The 26209-nt window shown below is 35.5% G+C and overlaps 1 protein-coding gene across 1 annotated transcript in view; it reads right to left on the bottom strand.

Annotated features, from left to right (window-relative positions):
• The window catches only part of LOC148309484 (uncharacterized), a 73430-nt gene extending 51794 nt beyond the window's left edge, over nucleotides 1-21636 (bottom strand). Inside the window, exons 1-2 of the mRNA XM_088259978.1 lie at nucleotides 21630-21636; nucleotides 19477-21380 (exon numbers count right to left, since the gene is read on the bottom strand). Of these exons, the coding sequence (XP_088116104.1) occupies nucleotides 19477-21380; nucleotides 21630-21636 (1911 nt within the window). The remainder of the gene's footprint in view (nucleotides 1-19476; nucleotides 21381-21629) is intronic.
• Nucleotides 21637-26209: the final 4573 nt, after the last annotated feature.

Genomic DNA, 26209 nt, shown 5'->3' with positions numbered 1-26209 from the left:
TTTCGAATTCGAACAATATATAATATTAAGAAGTTCCAAGAATTTGAGTAGTGTGGTTGTCAATCATGGGTATAGAATTGGTGAATGTTACACGTGTTTAAACTGATCACTTAAACCGCCTATGACGGTCGTAAGCCCCGTAAATGCCCGGACTTACATATTTTTTTTCATCTGCGTTAAGATGTCAAAAAAGAATATTGTTTTATAAAGTTCATAATTAAGTATTAAATTTCAACGTTAAACTTGTTGATTACATTAACCAATTGTTCGTTTAATAAAAATATATAAATAAATATGAAATGACGGACGATTTGACTGTAATATTTTGTAATGGTTCTCCCTGTATAAAATACGTAGCTTCGTTTGAAAGCACATGGAAGAACAGCGGTGATGCATCTCGCTATTAGTCGCCATGACTCACGAGAAAACACAAGTAATCCGTGTACTAAAGCATAGCCAATACTATAACGACTTTTTTCATCCTCCCAGACGTCTGTGGGTTGGCCGAAAGCTACACCGCGTTGGGAAATGGGAAACAAGCCGATCGAATAGTGATTCATTGTACAACTTGTCGGCGAGTGATATAACGATTTGACACATCAGCTGATCACTTAGCCGGCCGCCATCTTGAATTTCTCGCCTGTAATTATTGTCTGTGCACGTGGTTTCGCAGGAACGGCTTTTCTAAGTTTTTCGTTCAGGTATTTTGGCCGCAGAAACCGAATGGTGGGAGCTTTACTCCGAATTTTACACATTTTCGCGGCAGTTGGAATAACAGCGAAAGATTTACAACAAAAATAATCACGGCGTAATTGTTTTCTGTCTAAAGGGAACGGTGTTTTAAAACATATTGCGTACAGGAATGTTAATTTCCTAAGCTACTTACGGTTCCTATGAAATGAGATAAAAAATATATTGTTTTTCCTCAAATATTCGGTCATTTTAAGAATGTTAATAGGTATATATAGCACTCCAGACGGTTGAAGATTTATTTATTTGTAAACGTTTATTCACGATTAACGTTTCATCTTTCCATGGAAAATGCATTAATTTATATATAACATATATTTAAAACATGAACAAAAATCTATATAGGTCTCCTCTCACATTCTCAGGTCCGATATAGAAATTTTTGGTTTCCATTCCGACCCATTCATTTAAAAAAAATCTTTTTTTTAAACATTATAATGATACCTATTTAATCAATCACGCAAAGGTTTTCGCGTCAAAGAAAAAAAAATTAACTAATGCTTACAAAGTCCCTACCACTGTCAGCGGGGCATGTAAGTTGATACTAACTAGTGTGTACAATCCACCACCAGCCAGGGTGGCAGCGGGAGGAAGGTTAGTAACACTACTAGGGGACCCCAGACCTATTAGGAAACCACCCGCAGCGAAAGGCCAACCTGTTCTTTCTATCAACTATCTATTCAACCTGCATTCTATACCCACCCTAAACCTAAAGTCTTAAGGAGGGATACCAAACAACCTTTCATAGGCCTTTACAAAGATATACAATATTATAGAGCAATGAAATTGGAGTGGCTTGGTCGCTTTCTTCCTTGTGCCAGGCAGAGAGGATAGAACGCCACACTTCTCTATCTTTTGAAAAACATTCTTCGCCTCTCCCACATTCACACGTGTCCTCATACATATTCGCCGATTATTCGGACTCGTGACCTGTCCACTTTCAAGTATTTGAAGTACTTGATTGTGCCACGTTTTCCTCGGTCTATATCTGCTTCTATTTCCAACTATTTTTATATTTGTTTAACCGTTTTTGCATTGAAAAAATCAGTATTTCTTCGAAATAATTAAATGGTTTTTAAAAGAAAAAAGTTATTGAAAGGTAAAGAGTTTAAACAAATCTAGAAGTATGTATTTTAAATAATAAAAAAATATTCAATATACATTCTTTAAAAACATCGGGGATGAGCAGACATGTGATCTCTTCGATGGTCCCCGGTGCAATGAACGAATGCTGGGGCTTAAGGTTTTATATTATTTGTTGACATCTCATCAAAGATGAAGAAGAATATGGAAGTCCGGGCATTCGAGGGGCTGACGACCGTCATAGGCTGGTTTAAGTGATCACTTTACACACGTGTAACATTCACCAATACTACAATTCTAAAAAGCTTCTTTACATCTCACCAAAAGATGTCTCTAGTGAAGTTCTAGTGATTCAAGAACAAGGTTTCGAAATTGGTTCATATATATAGAACTTCAAAGAATTTGAGTAGTGTGGTTGTCAATAATGGGTAGAATTGGTGAATGTTACACCTGTGTTCTCTTATTCACATATTCTCTTTCATCTTTGATTAGATGTCAAAAAATAATATGAAAATAACTCCTATAATTGGAGATAATCCAGATTTGTGAACAAGTATTTGGATACACTCAAAATGTTGTAAGGCTATACTTGATAAATACCACTATTTCTTATTTTGATAAATAAATCTATTGTGACACGTGTTTTGATGCATTCTACGGTGTTTGAAAACGATGCGGAATGCATCGAAACACGTGTTACAATAGATTTTAAGAAATAGTGGTATCAACAGAGTAAAACTCAAATTGAAAATGATTTTTCATTATATTTATACAGCATGATATTTCTGGGAATCGGGATTCGCGACCTACGTGAGCTCCGGCACATCACTTTTTATACACGCGTAGAAATAATCCGCAAAGCTCTATACGAGATGAGCGGCTTGAGTGGTCGTATCCCAAAACTTTATGAGCTTTTAACTGAGTTGTGTATTTATGTTTTAGTGTCGGATTAGGTGAGGTTAGGAGCTTTTCATAGCACAGACGAAATGGAGACTCGAAATAGAACCATTCAGTAATAATTCATTTTATTGATCAATTTTCTGGGTCTTGTGTCCTGTGATTTAGATTCTGGGATTCTTGGATATTAAGCACAATTAATAATTCAACCTTTTAAATTTGTTTTTTTTTTTTAAAAATTATAATTGTTCATACAAGCAGACACTGGACTATTTTATTCATTTTTTCATTGGTTGATTCGGCAGTCACTTTGTTGGGAAAATCTATCCATTTTTAATTAATGTTTTACTTAGTTAATACCACTATTTCTTAAAATCTACTGTGACACGTGTTTCGATGCATTCCGCATCATTTTCAAACACCGTATGATCACAGTAGATTTTAAGAAATAGTGGTATTTACTAAGTAAAACATGGATTAAAAATGGATATATTTTATTTAACCCTAGAATAAATAATTGAGGCCAAGCATTCGTTAAGTTGCAACTAATTTTCTCTAAATCAAGGTAGCTTGATACGTTATTAATATTTTTCTCTAAAACACCGTCTTTGCATTGAAAAAATTAGTTTTTCTTCGAAATAATTATATGGTTTTCAAAAAAAAAAAGAGTTATTGAAAGGTTTAAAAAAAAAACCCAATGTACATTATTAAAAAAAATCAGGTGTATAGAGACGTGTGACCTCTCCGGTGGTCTCCGGTGGAATGAATGTGACTACACGAATGCTGGGCATTAAAAAATCCAAACAATCAATTCGTCAAATAGAAGCATATAAACGTTTATTCAGGTTTTCAGGTTTTCTGTCTTATATCTATAAAAAAATACTATCGTATGATAGGAATCTAACAACAACGCATAATACATCTTTTACGAATTTGAAAATAAAAATAAAAATTACCGAAATATAATTATTATAACTAACCAACAAACTAACCATCACGCCACTTCCCCGCAGAGGTAGGCAGAGAGAATAGAGCGCCACATCACTCTGTCCTTGCAAAGATTCTTCGCCTCTTCCAAGTTCATGCATCTCCTCATACATACCCGCCGATTATTACGACTCCTAACTTGACCACTTTCAAGTATTTATTTAATTATTATTGTTTGTTTTAATAAGGTTTGAAAATCGACACGTATTTTTAAGCTTATTTTTTAAAATTCATCCAACCATCCTTTCTTCACTCATTCGATTCATATATCTAAACCATCTCAGCACACCTTTCTTAATTTTATCGATAATGCTTATCTCAGCCTTGCATTATTTTCTTAATAAAATACATTTTACTGTTTTAAAATAACGTAACGGTGTGCGATAATGATACTGAAGGCATCGAAACACGTGTTTTCATAGAATTTAAGTAATAGTGGTGTTTACCAAGTAAAATAAAAAAAATAGAAAGTTATTATCACAAAGTGATTGTCGGATCAATCTATAAAGATATTATTATTTCCAACATTTTGAGTGTGTCCAAATACTTGTTCACAAAATCTGGATTATCTTCAATTACAGGAGTTATTTTCATATTATTTTCAACATCTCATCAAAGATGAAGAAGAATATGGAAGTCTGGGCATTTACGGGGCTGACGACCATCACATACTAATATAAGAGTTTCTGCTTAGTAAAAAGCTTCTTTACATCTCACCAATAGATGTCTCTAGTGAAGTTCTAGTGATTCAAGAACAAGGTTTCTAAATTGGTTCATATATATATAGAACTTCCAAGAATTTGAGTAGTTGGTTGTCAATAATGGGTAGAATTGGTGAATGTTACACGTGTGTAAAGTGGTCACTAAAACCAGCCTATGACGGTCGTCAGCCCCGTAAATGCCCAGACTTCCATATTCTTCTTCATCTTTGATGAGATGTTAAAAATAATATATTATTATAATATAATAATAATAAAACCCTTATCCGCACCCCAATGGTGCATAAGGCACTGCTTCATATAAACGCAGTGTTATCTTGATCGTTTACACATGAAGGAAAGGTGATCAGCCCTCCGCTTCAGGTACCAGTCCAGGGTAATATTGAATAAATATTACAGTGAAAAAATCACTTATATTTATTCGACCCCCCCTAAGAATCGAACCCGGGACCTCCAGAACGGTAGCCGAGCGTGCTGACCATTACACTACGGAGGCGAACAATTTTTTTTTTCTATTATTAGTTAGTTCAAAAAAAGTTAAGAGTTAACTGAAATATCCATAAAGTTCGAGTTGATTTTAGCGCGTTGGAAGAATGAAAGTAGATCAAGGGCGGAAGATATCATTAAAAACGTATCACAGCTTTATTACAAAGGTTAAAATAATCTTTGAAACAGCTTATTCATGAAAGAACTATAATAACAGCTTGATCAAATCGAGACATTTAAAAAAAAACATGTCAGATTAAAAATTATTAATCTTACTCTGTTCAGACTTGTTTATTTTTTACATTATTTTTTGACATCTCAACAAAGATGAAAAATAATATGAAAGGCTGGGCATTTAAAGGGCTTACGACCGTCATATGTTGGTAAGTGATCTTTACACAGTGTAACATTCACCAATTCTACCGATGATTGACAACCACACTACTCAAATTCTTGGAAGTTCTATTTATATGAACCAATTTAGAAACCTTGTTCTTGAATCACTAAAACTTCACTGGAGACATCTATTGGTGAGATGTAAAGAAGCTTTTTAGATTTGTAGAATTGGTGAATGTTACACGTGTGTAAAGTGATCACTTAAACCAGCCTATGACGTTCGTCAGCCCCGTGAATTCAAATTCTTGAATCTTCTAGATATATTGATCAAACTCGAAACACAGTGCTTGAATTCACTAGAGACATCTATGGCGGCATGAGGGAAGCTTTTAATAAAGCAGAAACTCTTTCATTTATATGTGAGGTCCGAATGCTAGATTATATATTCACATACTTGAGAAACGCCAGAAAATATCATTTTCATTTTTTATTTAAGCTTATAATTTGTCCAGTTAATTTATTTGCAACAATTTTGAGTGTGTCCAAATACTTGTTCTCAAATCTGGATTATCTCCAATTACAGGAGTTATTTTTCATATTATTTTTGACATCTTATCAAAGATGATCTTTATCTGACACGTATTTTTAAGCTTATTTTTTAAAATTCATCCAACCATCCTTTCTTCACTCATTCGATTCATATATCTAAACCATCTCAGCACACCTTTCTTAATTTTATCGATAATGCTTATCTCAGCCTTGCATTATTTTCTTAATAAAATACATTTTACTGTTTTAAAATAACGTAACGGTGTGCGATAATGATACTGAAGGCATCGAAACACGTGTTTTCATAGAATTTAAGTAATAGTGGTGTTTACCAAGTAAAATAAAAAAAATAGAAAGTTATTATCACAAAGTGATTGTCGGATCAATCTATAAAGATATTATTATTTCCAACATTTTGAGTGTGTCCAAATACTTGTTCACAAAATCTGGATTATCTTCAATTACAGGAGTTATTTTCATATTATTTTCAACATCTCATCAAAGATGAAGAAGAATATGGAAGTCTGGGCATTTACGGGGCTGACGACCATCACATACTAATATAAGAGTTTCTGCTTAGTAAAAAGCTTCTTTACATCTCACCAATAGATGTCTCTAGTGAAGTTCTAGTGATTCAAGAACAAGGTTTCTAAATTGGTTCATATATATATAGAACTTCCAAGAATTTGAGTAGTTGGTTGTCAATAATGGGTAGAATTGGTGAATGTTACACGTGTGTAAAGTGGTCACTAAAACCAGCCTATGACGGTCGTCAGCCCCGTAAATGCCCAGACTTCCATATTCTTCTTCATCTTTGATGAGATGTTAAAAATAATATATTATTATAATATAATAATAATAAAACCCTTATCCGCACCCCAATGGTGCATAAGGCACTGCTTCATATAAACGCAGTGTTATCTTGATCGTTTACACATGAAGGAAAGGTGATCAGCCCTCCGCTTCAGGTACCAGTCCAGGGTAATATTGAATAAATATTACAGTGAAAAAATCACTTATATTTATTCGACCCCCCCTAAGAATCGAACCCGGGACCTCCAGAACGGTAGCCGAGCGTGCTGACCATTACACTACGGAGGCGAACAATTTTTTTTTTCTATTATTAGTTAGTTCAAAAAAAGTTAAGAGTTAACTGAAATATCCATAAAGTTCGAGTTGATTTTAGCGCGTTGGAAGAATGAAAGTAGATCAAGGGCGGAAGATATCATTAAAAACGTATCACAGCTTTATTACAAAGGTTAAAATAATCTTTGAAACAGCTTATTCATGAAAGAACTATAATAACAGCTTGATCAAATCGAGACATTTAAAAAAAAACATGTCAGATTAAAAATTATTAATCTTACTCTGTTCAGACTTGTTTATTTTTTACATTATTTTTTGACATCTCAACAAAGATGAAAAATAATATGAAAGGCTGGGCATTTAAAGGGCTTACGACCGTCATATGTTGGTAAGTGATCTTTACACAGTGTAACATTCACCAATTCTACCGATGATTGACAACCACACTACTCAAATTCTTGGAAGTTCTATTTATATGAACCAATTTAGAAACCTTGTTCTTGAATCACTAAAACTTCACTGGAGACATCTATTGGTGAGATGTAAAGAAGCTTTTTAGATTTGTAGAATTGGTGAATGTTACACGTGTGTAAAGTGATCACTTAAACCAGCCTATGACGTTCGTCAGCCCCGTGAATTCAAATTCTTGAATCTTCTAGATATATTGATCAAACTCGAAACACAGTGCTTGAATTCACTAGAGACATCTATGGCGGCATGAGGGAAGCTTTTAATAAAGCAGAAACTCTTTCATTTATATGTGAGGTCCGAATGCTAGATTATATATTCACATACTTGAGAAACGCCAGAAAATATCATTTTCATTTTTTATTTAAGCTTATAATTTGTCCAGTTAATTTATTTGCAACAATTTTGAGTGTGTCCAAATACTTGTTCTCAAATCTGGATTATCTCCAATTACAGGAGTTATTTTTCATATTATTTTTGACATCTTATCAAAGATGATCTTTGATGAGATGTCAAAAATAATATGAAAAATAACTCCTGTAATTGGAGATAATCCAGATTTGTGAACAAGTATTTTGACACACTCAAAATGTTATAGGTAAATAGATCGCTATAATTATAATAACCGGGTTGGGTTTATTCGTTATTTTAGTAAAAAATCGTATACAACTTTTATAAAATAAGCCAAATTATCTAACAGCTGATTTGACGCTATAGATAAAATATGGAGAACTGCGGAGAACGCCAAACATAACATCTCGACAGTCAAAGTGAAATATCAAATGTCACATTAATAGCTTCAATCAGTAATGAAATCTCATCTGAGAGCAACGAATTTGATTATCAAACATAAAATTGTAAATAACAGTTTAAAAAAAGACATTTCAATGTTCAAAATTGATATTAAAATCTGCTACTGGTTGGTATTAATTAAAAATATACAGTGTAGATTTCAATTCCGATAATGACATTTTGATTACACAAACATTGCCTTGAATTATTTTAATAAACGTTATATATATGTACTCGTACATATGTTAAACGGGAAAAACAAATTGACAGGTTTATCATAACAGATAATCAAAATTGATTAAATTCAAAGCTAGTGGGTCAAGGTTGTAAACAAAATGATTTGAATATTAAAAAAAATGATTATAAAAAATAAGATTTTTTTCATGTCAATTATTTATTTTTAATTTATGTTTTACTTTGCCCAGACTTTATCTATATTGAGATGCCAAAACAAATGAGTAGTGTCATTGGTTGAATGCACGTATGTAAAGTGATCACTTAACCAGCCTGTGACAGGTCATAAGCCCCGTAAATACCCATTTTCATATTCTTCTTCATCTATGTTGAGATATCAAAAATGTAAAATAATTTCATCAATTGAATCGGCAGTCACTTTGTGGTAAAATCTATCCATTGTTAATTTAAGTTTTACTCGGTAAATACTTCTATTTCATAAAATGTATTGTGACATGTCGCTCACTCCTTTCAAGAACGTCATAAATCAAAATTCGTCAATTTTCAGTTGTGCATGTTTTCGGAATGCCCAGAAAATGTACTATATGCCAGCAAAAGCGGCATATTTTTAACTTAATATTTAACCGCTACAGGGCAGAAAGTGTTGTTTTTGCATTTTTAAGAAAAGGTATTGTTTAATTATATTTTTAAATAAACTAAATATTTTTCAAATGGAGAAAAAACCTTCAGGTTTTACCTAAAACGATCTGTTGCACAGTAAAAAGTTCAATAAGTGGCTTGATATTTATTTTTAATACATTGTGTTACATTTTTAAACTTTAAAAACGATCTCCTGAAAAATCAAGTTTTTTGATTTATGACGTTCTTGAAAGGAGTGAGCGATGTGTTTCGATGCATTTATTTAGTTTGATTGGAATGACTTACTGATTGGGAAGCCTATTCAGCTATTCTGACGTGGAAATACGGCTTCCACTATTCTATTTGAGCTGAAAGTTTCACTCGTCCAACGCACATATCAAGTCCTACGTCGAAAGCTCCCATAGCATTTCCAGATCTGATATAGAAACTGTAGGCTTGAAAAATCACTATTGGAAATCACTTGTTTTGTCTAAAGTATGGGGAATTATAATTAATATATACGTTAGGAAATACTTTAATTTGTTTCAAATTGTTTTAAAAGAACTAAAATATATATATATACATACAATATATATATATACAATATATATATATATATATATATATATATATATATATATATATATATATATATATATGTATATACATATATATACAATATATATATATATATATATATATATATATATATATATATACATATATATATATATATATATATATATATATATATATATATATATATATATATATATATATATATATATATATATATATATACATATTTCATTGAATGCACAGCAGACACCGCAGTAACAAAAAACGCGCTAAGAGTATCAGAAATGAAACACTAGGATAACAGAAATATGCGAGATAGAAGAAGAGATAAGGTGGAGAATGCAACGAAGAAGGTATGCGCATGTGAAGAGTATGGAACCATCCAGACCCCCCCACATTGCACTACACGGCCAACCCCAAGGCAGACCACCAAAGAGATGGATTGACGTAAGGGAATTGACATCGCAGGAGGCTAATCCCTCTTAAAAACAGGTCACAAGTCTTACACGAAAAGTTGATCCACGTGTTAATTTCAGGAATATTCAAGGACGTTAACGAAATACATTGTATTGTTTGACATTGTTTTTCGAAATAACTAAAAACATACATTTTACGTGTATATCTTTTTAAAACAGTGGAAAACGCGGAGTCCGTTTGATTTTAGACTCGTTGCATCACAAGCCATTATAAAACAGTTTAGAAATCTATTTGTGTGAGGCTAAATCTGCCCAACGAAAATAAGTCACGTATTATTTTTTTTTACGTTGAACTAATTTGTTTCTATGTAAACATTTGCGGAAGAAAGTAGCCAACCGTCACGCGTCGGGAACAATGGAAATTGGCTTTTTAAAAGAAATATCACGCTGAGCTTATTCACAAAACGAAATATTTACGAGAGATACTTTATTTTATTATCCTTCTTGGTGTAGGCCTTGTGGCCTGTTTTTAAGAGGGATAAGCATGCTGCGTTGTCGATTCCCAGCTGTCAATTCATCTCTTTGGTGGTCTGCCATGGAGTTGCAAGGTGGGGTAGTCTGGAAGATTCCATTCTCCTCACATGCGCATACCATTGTCTTCTTCGTTGCCTTCCCCACCTAACGACATCTTCGATCTTACATATTTCTCCTATCCTGGTGTTCCTTATTTTATCTCGTAGACTCTTGCCAGATGTGCTCCTTAGAGTCTTCATTTCTGACACTTTTTTTTGTTACTGCGGTGTCATTTTGTTAATTTTTAGCGAGTGCGATGGTTTTCGTGTCTACCGGTATACTTAAATACCAAAGGGTAATTAATACATATCGTTCACTCCTTTCAACAACGTCATTTATCAAAAATCGTCAATTTTCAGTTGTGCATGTTTTCGGAATGCCAAGAAAATGTACTATATCCCAGAAAAAACAACATATTTTAACTTAATATTTACCCGCTACAGGGCAGAAAGTGTTGTTTTTGCATTTTTAAGAAAAGGTATTGTTTTATTATTTTTTTTAAATATACTAAATATTTTTCAAATGGAGTAAAAACCTTCAGGTTTTACCTTAAAAGATCTGTTGCACAGTAAAAATTTCAAAAAGTGGCTTGATATTTATTTTTAATACAATTAATTATATTTTTAAACTTTAAAAACGATCCCCTGAAAAATCAAGTTTTTTGAAATAGGACGTTGTTGAAAGGAGTGAGCGATATGTTGAAATATAGGGTCCGCCATCTAAAGTTTTTTTTTTCAACTAGTGCTTATTTCGTGAATGGTAACACTTAGCTCATGTCTGATTTGACAGATAATTAGTTTTATCCTTCCGCTGAGCGAATATGGTTGTGTATACGCTTGAACAACGCTGGGAAATATTGCGACATTACTTTGAAAATCATGGTAATGTTGCAGAATGTGTGCGAAAATTGCGTACGGTTTTTGGAAGAAGAGAAGCACCGTCAGCTCCGTATGTTCGTTATCTTGTGAAAAAAGTGAAAGAAACTGGCATCCTCATCGATAAACCAAAGCGTGAAAAGCCAAAAACAGTGCGTACACCCGAGAATATCGATGTTGTGGCAGAAAGTGTGCGTGAAGCGCCATCAACATCAATTCACCGTCGTTCTCAACAATTGAACATTTCGGAGACATCATTGAGACGAATTTTGCATAAAGACCTTGGTATGACGCCATACAAAGTCCAATTGGTTCAGGAGTTGAAGCCAACTGACCATCCAATGCGTTTTCGCTTCGCTGAGTGGGCCTGCGATCGACTTACAGAAGATGCCGATTTTGCCAAAAAAATCATCTTTTCGGATGAAGCTCATTTTGATCTTGGCGGGTATGTAAACAAGCAAAATTGTCGTATTTGGGGCACAGAAAACCCGCACGCATACATTGAAAAGCCGGTACACCCAAAACGAGTCACTGTTTGGTGCGGATTTTGGTCCAGAGGCATAATTGGGCCATTTTTCTTTGAAAATGAGCAAGGAGTGGCCGTTACAGTCAATGGCGATCGTTATCGGGCCATGTTGAACGGATTTTTGTTCACAAAAATTGAAGAGGAGGATATTGGCAACATTTGGTTTCAACAGGACGGCGCTACGTGCCACACAGCCGAAGCTACACTCGATGTTTTGCGCCCTGTTTTAAAAAAAAAAAGTTATTTGGCGGACCCTTTATATTCAATGAATCTATAAAGTTGTAGAATCTTTTTATACGAAGCAAATATGGAAGTGTGGGCATTCGCAAGGCTTAAGAACTGCCTCAAGTGATGATTCAATAAACTACATTCAACATAGATGAAGAATAATATGGAAGTCTGGGTTTTTACAAAGCTTATGACCTGAAAGCTTTTATTTAGCAGAGACCCTTTTATTTTTATGCAAAATCCGAACCAGGATTATTTTACAAACTGGGAATCGCCTAAAAGCCTGATTTTAGATTTTTATACAGCTTATACTTTGACCAGTTGTTTTATTCACAACATTTTGAGTGTCCAAATACTTGTTCACAAATCTGGGTTTCTCCATTTAGTTATTTTACATTTTGACATCTCAGTATAGATGAAGAAGAATAAGGAAATCTGGGTATTTACGGGGCTTACGACCGTCATAGGCTGGTGTAAGTGATGACTTTCCACACGTGTAACATTCACCATTCTACCCATGATTGACAACAACACTACTCAAATTTTCGGAACTTGACTGTTCACAATATTTTGAGTGTGTCCAAATACTTGTTAACAAATCTGGGTTTTCAAATGACCCACCAAGCCACCTTGTGTGTCTTGTCGGTGGAGTTCTTTTTACAGACATTTTTTTTGTTTTTATCCATTTTAACCTAATATGCACACAAAAAAGAGAATAAAAAAAATATATTTTAATTAATTTATTATTAGATTAAAAACCAATATTTTTAGCTTTTCCACTTTTTTATTTGACCAGCGACCGGGTTTCGTCGTTACCGACATCATCAGACTGGTGAGAGGCTATACAAATTGTTATGTTATATATAAAAGAAGGCAGGAGTTGATAACCATGATTTGATATAATTTTATGAGAAATTAATTTAATTTGAGTGAATTTAAGTATTGTATGATATTAAAAATATTTTTTATAAAGGTTTTTTTTGTATTGAAAGCACGATTTTATATAAAGTTATAATAGATTTGCAAAAAAAAAAAAAATGCAAATCTATTATAACTTTATATAAAATCGTGCTTTCAATACAAAAAAAACCTTTATAAAAAATTAAAAATGCAATTCCATCACGAAGTGTCAGTGGATAATATAAATCTATTATATTTTAATTTTTTAACTATTTTACAATTTTCATAGAAATAACTTTTGATTCATTCTTTGACCCATTCCTTTATTTTGCCTTTGTTCCATATTTTATTTTGACCTCTAACATCCGTCGGCAACAAATTAAAAATGTTCGGAACAATATATTGCAGTGTTCGACTCCCATATTTATTGTTAATTCTTGGGATACAAAATTCTTAGAATAAAAAAATAAATATTATTTTGATTAAAAATTATGTTAGGTGACGTGAAATGAAGTTGAATTTAGAAATCACAGATCGTTCCAATAGACTAAGCATGGTCGGTCATGTGACATTATTCTGCTATTAAATTAGCTGAAAATATCTCCACTCGACCATCTTCTCGCGCCGCGGGAAGGCACTCTTAGAATACTTCCCGCTAACAACGACTTAACGATTATTCCCGTAGAAAAACTAAGTCGAAATGCGATCCCTCAGACGAATGAGTGGCAAAACGATGTTTGATAGATGTTCGAATGATGAAATAAGGAAAGAATGTAAGGCTGAGATAAGCACTATCGATAAAATTAAGAAAGGTGTGTTGAGATGGTTTGGACATGTGGAGCGTATGAGTGAAGAAAGAACGGTTAAACAAATTTATGGGGCGAATGTAGTTGGAAAAAGAAGCAGAGGACGACCGAGGAAAACTTGGCACAATCAGGTATGTCAATTACTTGAAAGCGGCCGGGTCAGGAGTCGTAATAATCGTCGGGTATGTATGAGGAGATGCACGAATGTAGAAGAGGCAAAGAATGTTTGCAAAGACAGAGTGGTGTGGCGTTCGATTCTCTCTGCCTACCCCTGCGGGGAAGCGGCGTGATGATTAGTTTGTTAGTTAGTTAAAACTAACTAATCAACCATCACGAAGCTTCCCGAAGCGGCAGGCAGAGAGAATAGAATGCCACACCAGTCTGTATCGGCAAACTTCTTTGTCATTATACATCAAACCTCTTTTCTACTTCTTTTTTTAAAGAGAAATATTAATTTCTTGAATGTTTTTCGCAGATACTTTGTGACGCATTTTATAAACTATGTAAAATAAAACAACTTTGTTTTAACCACTTTTTATTGGTACACTTTTTCCAACCGGTTTTGACAAGAACCTTGTCATCCTCAGGGTTTATGTACTAATTCTAAAACATCGGAATACTCATAGTTAGGTTATGGTTAATTACCATTCCCTTACGATACCAAAAACGTCCACGCACTCCGTACACCATATCAAAAAGTGGTTAAAACAAAGTTGTTTTATTTTATAAAGAAATATTAATGTTTTTATTATTTACAAAAATACTTCAATTTCACACTATTTCTGTGAGCCTAAACAGTTCATTATTAGAAATAGGTATCAAATTGCGATAGCGTGGATTCGAACCGAGAAACTCTGAATCAAGAGTCCGCGACACTAACCACGGGACCACATTCATTCAAACCCTTATCCGCACCCAATGGTGCATAGGGCACTGCATCATATAAAAGCAGTGTTATCTTGATCGTTTCCACATGAAGGAAAGGTGATCAGCCCTCCGCTTCAGGTACAGTCCAGGGTAATATTGAATAAATTTTTAAAAATCACTTACATTTATTTGATCCCCCTCCTGGGAATCGAACCACGGGACCACAACCCGACGTTAAGTGTTAATTATTTAAGAAAAAAATAAGCAGCAACGGACAGCGGTTACCTTCTACATGGTTCTATGTACATACATATATGTACATAAAAATATATGGTATGTAAGGTTCTCTCTAGTACACAACTATGATACCCGCTTTACCCACTACCGAGGGTTGATGATCCCAAGAGTGAATAGTAAATATGGAAGTAGAACACTTCAACACATAGTTCTGAGCATTTTTAATTTATTGTCGGCAGATGTCAGAGGGCAAACTAAAATATGGACCAAAGGCAAAATGTAACTAACTAACGAACTAATTAACTAACTAACCATGCCGCTCCCCTGAGAGGGTTGGCAGAGAAAAAAGAACGCCAAACCAATCTCTCTTTGCAAACAATCTTCGCCTATTCGACATTCATGCATCTCTTCATACATATTCGCCGATTATTCCGACTCCTGACCTGACCATTTTTAAGTATTCGAAAATTGCTAACATTTTTGTACAAAAAATATTAAAAAAATAACTTGTATAATACCACTTTAATAAGCGTTTTTTAATTACACATGACTTATTTCGAAAACTACAGATGTTTTCATCTACAGGTCAAAAGTAAAATATTTAATTTTCACCCGTAGATGAAAACATCTGTAGGTTTTGAAAATAGTCGTGTTTTTTTTTAAATTTCTAACTAACTTACCATCACACCGCTTCCCCGCAGGGGTAGGCAGAGAGAATAGAGCGCCACACCACTCTGTTCTTGCAAACATTCTTCGCCTCTTCCACGTTCATGCATCTCCTCATACATACCCGCCGATTGTTACGACTCCTAACCTGACCACTTTCAAGTATTTCAGTATTTGGCATACCTGATCGTGCCATGTTTTTCTCGGTCTTCCTCTGCTTCTTTTCCCGCTAACATTCGCCGCATAAATTTGTTTTACCGTTCTTTCCTCACTCATTCGTTCTACATGTCCAAACCATCTCAACACACCTTTCTTAATTTTATCGATAATGCTTTTCTCAGCTTTGCATTCCTTCCTTATTTCACTATTCGTACATCTATCATACATCGTTTTGTCGCACATTCTTCTGAGAGATCGCATTTCGACTGCATTCAGTCTACTTTCATCCTTCTTTTGCCAACTCCATGTTTCGCTTCCATACATTAGAGTTGGAACCAGGACTCCGTTGTGCACTGCCAGTTCAGCTTCCGCTGATAGGTTTTTATTTGCTATAACTGATTTCAGTGCACCATTAACTTTGTTCCCAGCATTCACTCTCCTTTCTAAGTCTTTATCAATCTTTCCATCCCTAGAAAACATACTACCCAAATACACGAAATCATCTACCTGTTCCAAAATCCGAAATCAAAATTTAAATTTATAATAATCTTTATTTCGTTTTGGCAGTGAAAGAGTAAGGAATGTTTGACTAGGAGAACATAAAATAAAGCGATTGTTCCGACCGACTGGAACATTGATATTGGAAATTTAACGCTTTTCGTTTGTGTCGGGTCTGTCTTTAACGACTGTTTACCTAATATTTCATTTCAGAAGCCGTTAAATTGAAATTTTACGGTGTATAAAATAGAGCTAAGGAATTTTGAGATCTGCACTTATTAGTGTCATGATTTGTGCACTTATTATTATTATTATTGTTATCGTTTTAGTGTTATTATTCCTCAGTAATTCCTTTACTGTCCAAGCGGCTAGACTCTGGAATGAACTACCTCTACACGTAAAAAATGCACCTTCTATTTCAACCTTCAAAAAACGCCTGAAACATCATTATCTTACCTTAGAACCCTAACTGTCCATCTCCTCCTCCCCTGACCCCTCCTCTCTTTCTTAAACTTGCTACCTGATTCTACCTATTTATCATTAGAATCCTAGAATACTTTTTTGTCTAATTGTTGATAATTGCTTTTTAGTTTTTTGATAAAATCTATTACATCAGACAATAATATGTATTAACTTTTAAAAACGTCTGAGACATTACTATCTGTCATTAGAATCCTAACTGTCGATCAAACCTCCTCCCTCTACCTCCTTCCCTAAACTCCCTTCTTCCTTTGCCCTCCTTATTATCGTCTTTTGTTAATTTATGTTTCTTTTTAAATGTCAATTTGTAATTTATGTTTTTTTAAATGTTCAAGTACTATCTGCCCACTGATTGCAAACGGCTATATATGGTATCAAACGTTTTGATCAATATCACTAGTCCGTCTTTGGTCGGTTGGAAGATATTGCTTTTTAGCAATAAGCGTGCCAATGTACTTTTTATTTTCTGTACATGAAGTTTAAATAAATAAAAAAAATTCATCGAAGTATAGCTGTACGAAGTAGGCGGATTATCGATGGCCCCCAAGTTAATTTTCTCAAACACAGGTCACCCAAGTATCCACCCTTCTTTCTGAACCTAATTCTACAATTGCGGTCATAATTTCTGAAATGATAAAGCTAAACGCATTTCAACTGTGAAATTTTGTACTTATTGTTATAATTGTTTTCTATTATTTTTTGTTTTTAAATAAAATAATACTTGACACTGGCAAAAACATCCTTTCACTGGGTGACTGGCAGTCACGTATTGTATTTTATCACGGGAGGCATTTTCTTTATTAAGTTTTTATGATTTTGTTTTTAAAGTTATCTTTATTTTAAGTATGAAGACTTAGATGGTTTGAATATTAAAAAAATTATTTTAAATAGCAGTACATAATCGTTATATATATTTTTTATTTTTTATTTACATAAATTGTAAACATTAAAAATTTAAACATTGTTTTTTTTTCAGAGACCCATCAAGCCAAGCAACCTTGTGTGTCTTGTTGGTGGAGTTCTTTTTTAATACATTTTTATTGTTTTTAACAATTTTAATCTAATATACACACAAAAAAGAGAGAAAAATTAAGAATATAAACATTTTACAATTTTCACAAAATTAACTCTTGATCATTTACCATTCATTTATTTTGCCTTTTTCCATATTTTATGTTGACCTCTAACATTATAATTGAAACTCGATATATTTACGGCAGTCTAATTATTCGGACATTTTTTCAAAAAACACAAAAAAATGCAACAATAATTTTTGTTGCATATTTTAAAGAAGTTTCGTCTTATTATGAAATAAGTCGCTAATCATCTTTTATAAGATGTATGGAAAAAAAAAACTGTTATACAAAATAAGTTTAAATATTAGGTACATTTGTCTGGCTCCATAGCAAACTCTTTATTAATTACCGCGTTTGAATACTATGCTGGAGATGCCGGGTTCGATTCCCAGGGAGGTCAAAATAATATTTTTTGTATGCTTTAATACTACCATGGACTGGTACCCGAAGCGTAGGACTTCATACAACTAACCATAACCTTAAGATTGCATCGATGTGATGTTGTGCCCTATGCATTATTGCATGCGAATAAGAGTAAGTAGAAAACAAGACATTTAAATAAAAAAATAATAATAATGGCGTTGCATATATAATGTATTGCTTTTGCTAATGTCAAGTATAATTTGTAAAGCTTTCATGATCGAAATTCACAGTTAAGCGTCAAAAAAGTCGGTCGCAATTGAGCAAACTGATTTCATTACTCTATGCACCATTGGGGGCGAAAACGGGATAAGAGAGAGTGCTAGTACTGACAAATAATGACTCCTGAACTGACTCAATAAAAGTGATGTATTGAAAGATGTCCTACCGCATTCCCAGATCTGATACAGAAGCATCTAGGCTTCCTGACAGACCATGTCTTGCAATGTTTTTTGTGTTTGTTTTATGAACTAAGTTGCGATATTTAAAGAAAATGTGAATCAAAATTGTATCTCGATTTCATTGTGAATGTACATTTAAAAGCTTTCAATATCCTTGTCACTGCTAACTTAAATAAATACTAGTTTGTAAAACCACCACCAAATTTTCTAGACGTGCCCCGGTGTAGGCAGTGAAAGCGATCAGTAATTAGTTAGTTCATTTAGTCAGTTAAATCCGATTACGACCCGACGTTGGCTAGTACACAAATTCCTCCACAACCACATATCGCTCACTCCTTTCAAGAACGTCATAAATAAAAAATCGTCAATTACCAGTTGTGCATGTTTTCGGAATGCCCAGAAAATGTACATCCCAGCAAAAGCAGCATATTTTTAACTTAATATTTACCCGCTACAGGGCAGAAAGTGTTGTTTTTGCATTTTGAAGAAAAGGTATTGTTTAAGTATTTTTTTAAAATACTAAATATGTTTCAAATGGAGAAAAAACCTTCAGGTTTTACCTTAAAAGATCTGTTGCACAGTAAAAAGCTCAGTAAGTGGCTTGATATTTATTTTTAATACATTGTATTATATTTTTAAACTTTGAAAACGTTCTTCTGAAAAATCAAGTTTTTTGATTTATGAAGTTCTTGAAAGGAGTGAGCGATATGCTTAGTCATCGCATTTCCCACTAGTTATCATTCATTGACACTATCACGGATAAAACAAAAGGGATCAAAGGTATAGTGAGAGTAAGAACTCACCTGCGGGACCCACGTGGAGGGCTGCAGGGGCGGGCCGCGGCTCTTGCTGCGCGTGCGCCAGATCTTCCTGCTGACGTGCTGGACCACGCTGCTGGACGAGCGCGACTTCTGCATGACGCCACCTGTGGGAGACGAGCTCACTGACACGGGCGCACTGCCGCCACCCCCCTTGCCGAGCAGGTGGGAGAAGAACGACCCCGCCCCCTTGTCCGGGGTCGTCACCTCTCCCGCCTCGAACGCGTCCAGCCAGTCATCCTCCGTCTGGCAACCCTTGCTCGACCCGTCGTCGTCCCCCGGCTTGCTGATTTCCCCGCGCGGCTTGATATTACGCAAGTTCTTGTCGTAATTGATCCTCTTGAACCTGTCTACTTTGTCCGCGTCCACGCTCTTCTTCCTGGCCATCCGCAAGTACCGCTTGATCGTGTCGCTGACTGACTGGGACACGTCGTCGTGGTCGACGCTGCTGCGCCGCCGAGGCGACTTCTTATCGTCAGGCTTCGCAATCTCTTTCAAAGCTTCCTCTTCTTCTATAAGCTTCTGGCGCTTTCGCTCAGCGGCCTCCGATCTTAGTGCACGCAGGGTGATCTCGAGTATCGGGTCCGTTTGTATTCCTGATTCGGAGAACCGATCACCAGTTTCGCCTTGCACTTCGACCAGAGGCGGCGGGCTTCCTATACCGCGACCCGGTCTCGGTCTCTCCCAAGCCCCTTCGTTGTAATCGTCGTCGTTCTCTTCTTCGTACTCGTCTTCCCTTCTGGGCTGGTGGAGAGAGGTCCGCCATTGCGGCATCATCCCGGTACTGCCGCTAGCGCTCAGATTGGTTCTGCTCCCCCGAAAACCTTTCGTTTGACGTAGATCGTAATATAGTTTCTTTAGCATTTTTCTATCGGTTAACAAGTCCTGTATGATGTGATCCCTATTAGGAGATCTACTATAGTACCTACTAAGAGTATCTAGTAAAGATCTCTGCACTGGGTCACCGTCGTGTTGAGAACTAGAGGGTCTGTTTCCCGTCAACCTTCGCTCCCTCTCATTTTGCTTCCCGAATACTAAGGCTAAATGTTGTTGCAGTTTATCTATCAAGTCTTGGTAGTTGAACCCGGGTTGGCCGGGGGATGGCGGAGGTTTGTCTTGCACGTTCAGATACTTCTGTATCATGTCGATAAGCTCCTTCTGGTCGGGATCTTCGGCGGGAGCCGGCGACGCCTTCAAGGCGGCTCTGGGATCTTTAGAAGAGGACGCCTCGAGGAAATCTTTTTTCAGTTTGCTAACGTCGAATCTGCCCCCGGACGTTTGGGTGATGACGAGGTTTCCCACCTGTTTCCTCGGGGGCGTGGCTTCCTCGGCCTCGTCGGCCGAGCTGGCCTGCCGGCAGGAGCCGCCCTTGGTCCTCGTGCGGCGCCGGTGCGGCCGGAAGCCGACGGCGCCGGGGTAGGAGCTCTTCCTCCAGAGCAGGAACTTGGGCTCCTTCTGGCAGACCTCCTGGAAGTAGGCCTCGATCTTGGGCACGTCCTCGGGGCGGTTGAGCGCGCCCTCGGGGATGAGGCGGCGGCCGGCGTCCGCCATGTACTTCCAGGTCTTGCGCGTGAGGAGCCAGCGCTCCTTGGTGGGCTTGCGCGGCCGGCGGGCGCGCGCCATGCCGTCGGGGTCCACGCTGGAGCGCCGCCGGTCCTCGGCGCTGCCGCGGCGCCGCTCGTCCGCCATGCCGCGGGGCCCCGTGCCTCCGCTCGCTAGCGGGCGCCGCGTCGCGTGCCACTCCGGCTGCTCGGCTCGGGTTCTCGCTTCCTTACTTCCCTGGTTCCCTGGTTCGCTCGGAGCGCGACGTCCCGGGCGGCCAGTGTCCGCGCGCGCACCGCTGTGACTGCCGCCCGCCGCGCGCCGCCCCGCCCCCCGCCCTTCCCGCCCTGCCCGCCCTCCCCGCCCCGAGCCGGTGTTAAGAGTTTTACACACGCGTTATTAATAGCTGTTCTACTTGTTATTTTGACGATGCAAGAGGAAGCGTCGGTACAAGGCAAGGTGGCGACACAGGTGCTATTGTGACAGCGCTCCGCCCTACCTGGGGGCCCTCCGCCCTCCGCCCCGCGCCCCCGCCGCCTGCACCCCGTGTCGCGGGTGCTCTGCCCCACTAAGAATAGCCGTGGAATTCGACAGACCGATCATTATAACCTGCCGCTTTTAGCCACTCGACTACTCTATTACTATTTTCGTTGTGTTTCCCATTCCGCGAGCATTTCTTGCAAATTTACAACGTTGAAACATAACTTCGCGTAAATTTAATAAAGAAAACAAACTCCATCGACGATTTTTATTTCGGTAACAGTTGTTTCACCTTGGATGCCGACCAAAAAACATCAAGTCATAATTTGGCACTTTTCGCTTAATCCAATTACCATCTGGAATAACACGCTGATTCAACACCCCTTTTTAAAAAATCGGTGTTAATTATTGTTTTTTAAATGAGCCTTAAATTGAATTGAAAAATATCCTAAATAAAGTTAAGTATGAGGAAATTAAGATTTTATTTAGCTCCAGAAATTCCATCATCGCAATACCTTCGTTATGCTCTTCTATTGTTCCTAACAGATGAAAGAAAACATTTAAAAATACATATATGAAAATACATATTATATTACTAAAAATGGGAATGTCATCAATTAGAATAAAAGAAAATCGTCCATTTGTTCATTAATAAAATTACTGATGATCAAATGGACGATTATTTTCATACATCATTTCGGCAGTTACCATATCGCTCACTCCTTTCAAGAACGTCATAAATCAAAAATCGTCAATTTTCAGTTATGCATGTTTTCGGAATGCCCAGAAAATGTACTATATCCCAGCAAAAGCGGCATATTTTTAACTTAATATTTACCCGCTACAGGGCAGAAAATGTTGTTTTTGCATTTTTAAGAAAAGGTATTGTTTAATTATTTTTTTAAATATATTAAATATTTTTCAAATGGAGAAAAAACCTTCAGGTTTTACCTACAAAGATCTGTTGCACAGTAAAAAGTTCAATAAGTGGCTTGATATTTATTTTTAATACATTGTGTTATAATTTTAAACTTTAAAAACGTTCTCCTGAAAAATCAAGCTTTTTGATTTATGACGTTCTTGAAAGGAGTGAGCGATATGGTAATATGTTTAGATGCTTTATTAAGTTTACAGTAAAATGGTACAAACCAATCATTACCATACCATTATAACACGTATTTCGATGCTAAAACATCGTTATCAAATATGCAACATATTCGAAACCTCACAGGACACAAATTATGTTTAGATAAGTGTCGGGCTGTGGTCCCGTGGTTAGTGTCGCGGACTCTTGAGTCAGAGTTTCTCGGTTCGAACCCACTGTACCACAATCTGATACCTACCATATTTCTAATGATGAGCCGCTTAGGGTCACAGAAATAGTAAGAAATGGAAGAAAAACACAAATACTTCTCTTATTATATATATATATATATATATATATATATATATATATATATATATATATATATATATATATATATATATATATATATATATATATATATATATATATATATATATATATACATATATATATATATATATATATATATGTATATATATATATATATATATATATATATATATATATATATATATATATATATATATATATATATATATATATATATATATATATATATATATATATATATATATATATATATATATATATATATATATATATATATATATATATATATATATATATATATATATATATATATATATATATATATATATATATATATTTACGTTTGCTTTATTGATGATAATCACACATATTTGTATAAGAATATAGCAATAACTAAATCCTCCCCGTATTATTGCAGAACCAAGGAAAATATTTATTCTGGTAAATAGTGATTGATACATTGAATTAATATTGTAATCATGTAATTGTAAACTAACGTTTTTTGTTATACACAGATGACCTAAAGCTTTTTTTGAAGGTAGTAATTTAAGATGGTATTCATATTCCCCAATCTGATATATCCAGTAGATATATCGTTCACTCCTTTCAACAACGTCATATTTCAAAAATCGTCTATTTTCATTTGTGCATGTTTTCGGAATGCCCAGAATATGTGCTATATCCCAGCAAAAGCGGCATATTTGAAACTTAATATTTACCCGCTACAGGGCAGAAAGTGTTGTTTTTACATTTTGAAGAAAAGGTATTGTTTAATTATTATTATACAAATTCTAAATATTTCAAATGGCGAAAAAACATTCAGGTTTCAGCTTAAAAGATCTGTTGCACAGTAAAAAGTTCAATATTGATATTTATTTTTAAAACATTTTATTATATTTTTAAACTTTAAAAACGATCTCATAATTTTTTTTTTTTTGATATATGACGTTGTTGAAAGGAGTGAGCGATATGTGAAAGGGGAAGGTAAATCAAATCGTTAAATAGCAAGTTAATTTTCTTACAACCAGGTATTTGAAAAAAAAAATAAAACAGCTTTTTATATTGAAAACAAAAGTTTTTCTTCGAAATAATTTTACTGCTTTGAAAAGCAAAGAGTTATGAAAAGGTAGTAGAGATGTTATATAAAAGAATTCAATATGTAATCTAAAAAACAAAACAAAAAAATCAAATATGTATTCTAAAAAAAATTGGGCGTGACCCGACGACCGGCTCCATGCGTTGCCGGAAGCCAACTGAGTTTTATTAATGCGAGTTTGGCCTTAAAGGATCTGATACAGAAGCTTTATGTTTTCTATCGCACCCTCATTTGCAAAGAGAAATTTAAGAAACTTGGAAATGAATTTTATGAATTAAAAAAAATGTGTCCCGATTTAAATGTGAATTTACATTTAATAGCTTTCAATGGCACCGTGATTTACAATCTAAACAAATATAAATTTGGAAAACCATCACATAATACGTTCTCTCAGACGAATGTGCGGCTAAACGATGTATGATAGAAATTCGAATAGTGATCAAGTATTTCAAATAATAAAATGGTAAGGTTAGGAGTCGGAATAATGGGTGATATGTATGAGGAGCTGCATGCATGTGGAAAAGGCGAAGATCGTTCAAAAATTTTAAAACCAATAACGCAGTTGTAAAAGAAAAACACTTGTCTTTTTACCACTTGAGTTTATTTTATTATGACAGCTAGTTTCGGAAGCTATGTTTCCATCTTCAGGTCTAATGTAAACATGTTTATATTTATACCTGAAGATGGAATAGTTTTTCTTTTACAAATTCATCATGTCCTTACCACATAGTGAATGCCGAAACGATAAATAAAATAACTTAGTTCTCCACAATAAAGAGACTAAGCTCTTGTGTTTGGAGAGGGACTTATTTTACGCGTGAATATATTATCCACCTCCGTAGTGTATTGGTCAGCACGCTCGGCTACCGTTCTGGAGGTCCCGGGTTCAATTCCCAGGGGGGTCAAATATTTATTTAAGTGATTTTTTCACTGCAATATTTATTCAATATTACCCTGGACTGGTACCTGAAGCGGACGGCTGATCACCTTTCCTTCATGTGTTAACGATCAAGATAACACTGCGTTTATACGACACAGTGCCCTATGCACCATTGGGGTGCGGATAGGGGGTTTATATATACTTCAAATTTTTAAAGTTAAAAACGATATTTTCACTAATTTTTTTTTGAGGAATCGAAAAAAGTATATTTACAACACGATGTAAATCATGCTGTCAATCATGGGTATACAGGCACCGTGACGTAGTTGGGTAGACGCTCGACTGCGAAACTGGCGTGGCGAGTTCGAATCCCGCCAATTGCAAAATGAATTTTAGAAATATTTATTTTCAATTGGTCTGGGTGTTTGTGATGTATTTTTCACATTTACCTACCTTATCCTTACTATCCTACCGGCAGATAAGCATCTAAAACAGATGCTTTGCGGGTTATTCCTTTAAAAAAAAAAGGTGAATGTTGCACGTGTGTAAAGTGATCACTTAACCAGCCTATGATAGGTAATAAGCCCTGTTAATACCCAGATTTCCATATAATTTTTCATCTCTATGTCGGGATGTCCAAAATAAATAAAAATGTCTTACTTTTAAGAGTTATAAGGAAGGAATGCAAAGCTGAGATAAGCATTATCGATAAAATTAAGAAAGGTGTTTTGAGATGGTTTGGACATGTAGAACGAATGAGTGAAGAAAGAACGGTAAAACAAATTTATGAGGCGAATGTTAGTGGGAAAAGAAGCAGAGGAAGACCGAGAAAAACATGGCACGATCAGGTATGCCAAATACTTGAAAGTGGTCAGGTTAGGAGTCGTAACAATCGGCGGGTATGTATGAGGAGATATGCATGAGGAGATAGGCGGGTATGCATGAACGTGGAATAGGCGAAGAATGTTTGGAAGGACAGAGTGGTGTGGCGCTCTATTCTCTCTGCCTACCCCTGTGGGGAAGCGGCGTGATGGTTAGTTAGTTTTTTTTACTTTTAAGAAATAATCGACAATCGATAGCCCGCAACTTAATTTTCTTTGAACCCAGGTAACATTTTACGAAATTGAATTTTTGCTTTAAACACTATTTTTTCTAAAATATTAATTTTTATGCGAAATAAATATATGGTTTTGAAAACAAGAGCCCCATGGAAAGGAGAGGAGTTTAAAATTATAATTGTTTTTAAAATTATTTAGTAAAAAAACGTTGTTTTAAGCAAAAATTCAGTTTCGTTAAATGTTGA

Source organism: Brachycentrus maculatus, unplaced genomic scaffold, assembly GCF_059751285.1.
Source record: "Brachycentrus maculatus isolate JH-2025_06_01 unplaced genomic scaffold, ASM5975128v1 h1tg000122l, whole genome shotgun sequence".
NCBI classification, from domain to species: Eukaryota; Metazoa; Arthropoda; class Insecta; order Trichoptera; family Brachycentridae; genus Brachycentrus; species Brachycentrus maculatus.
This window is presented reverse-complemented; position numbering and strand designations above follow the sequence as displayed.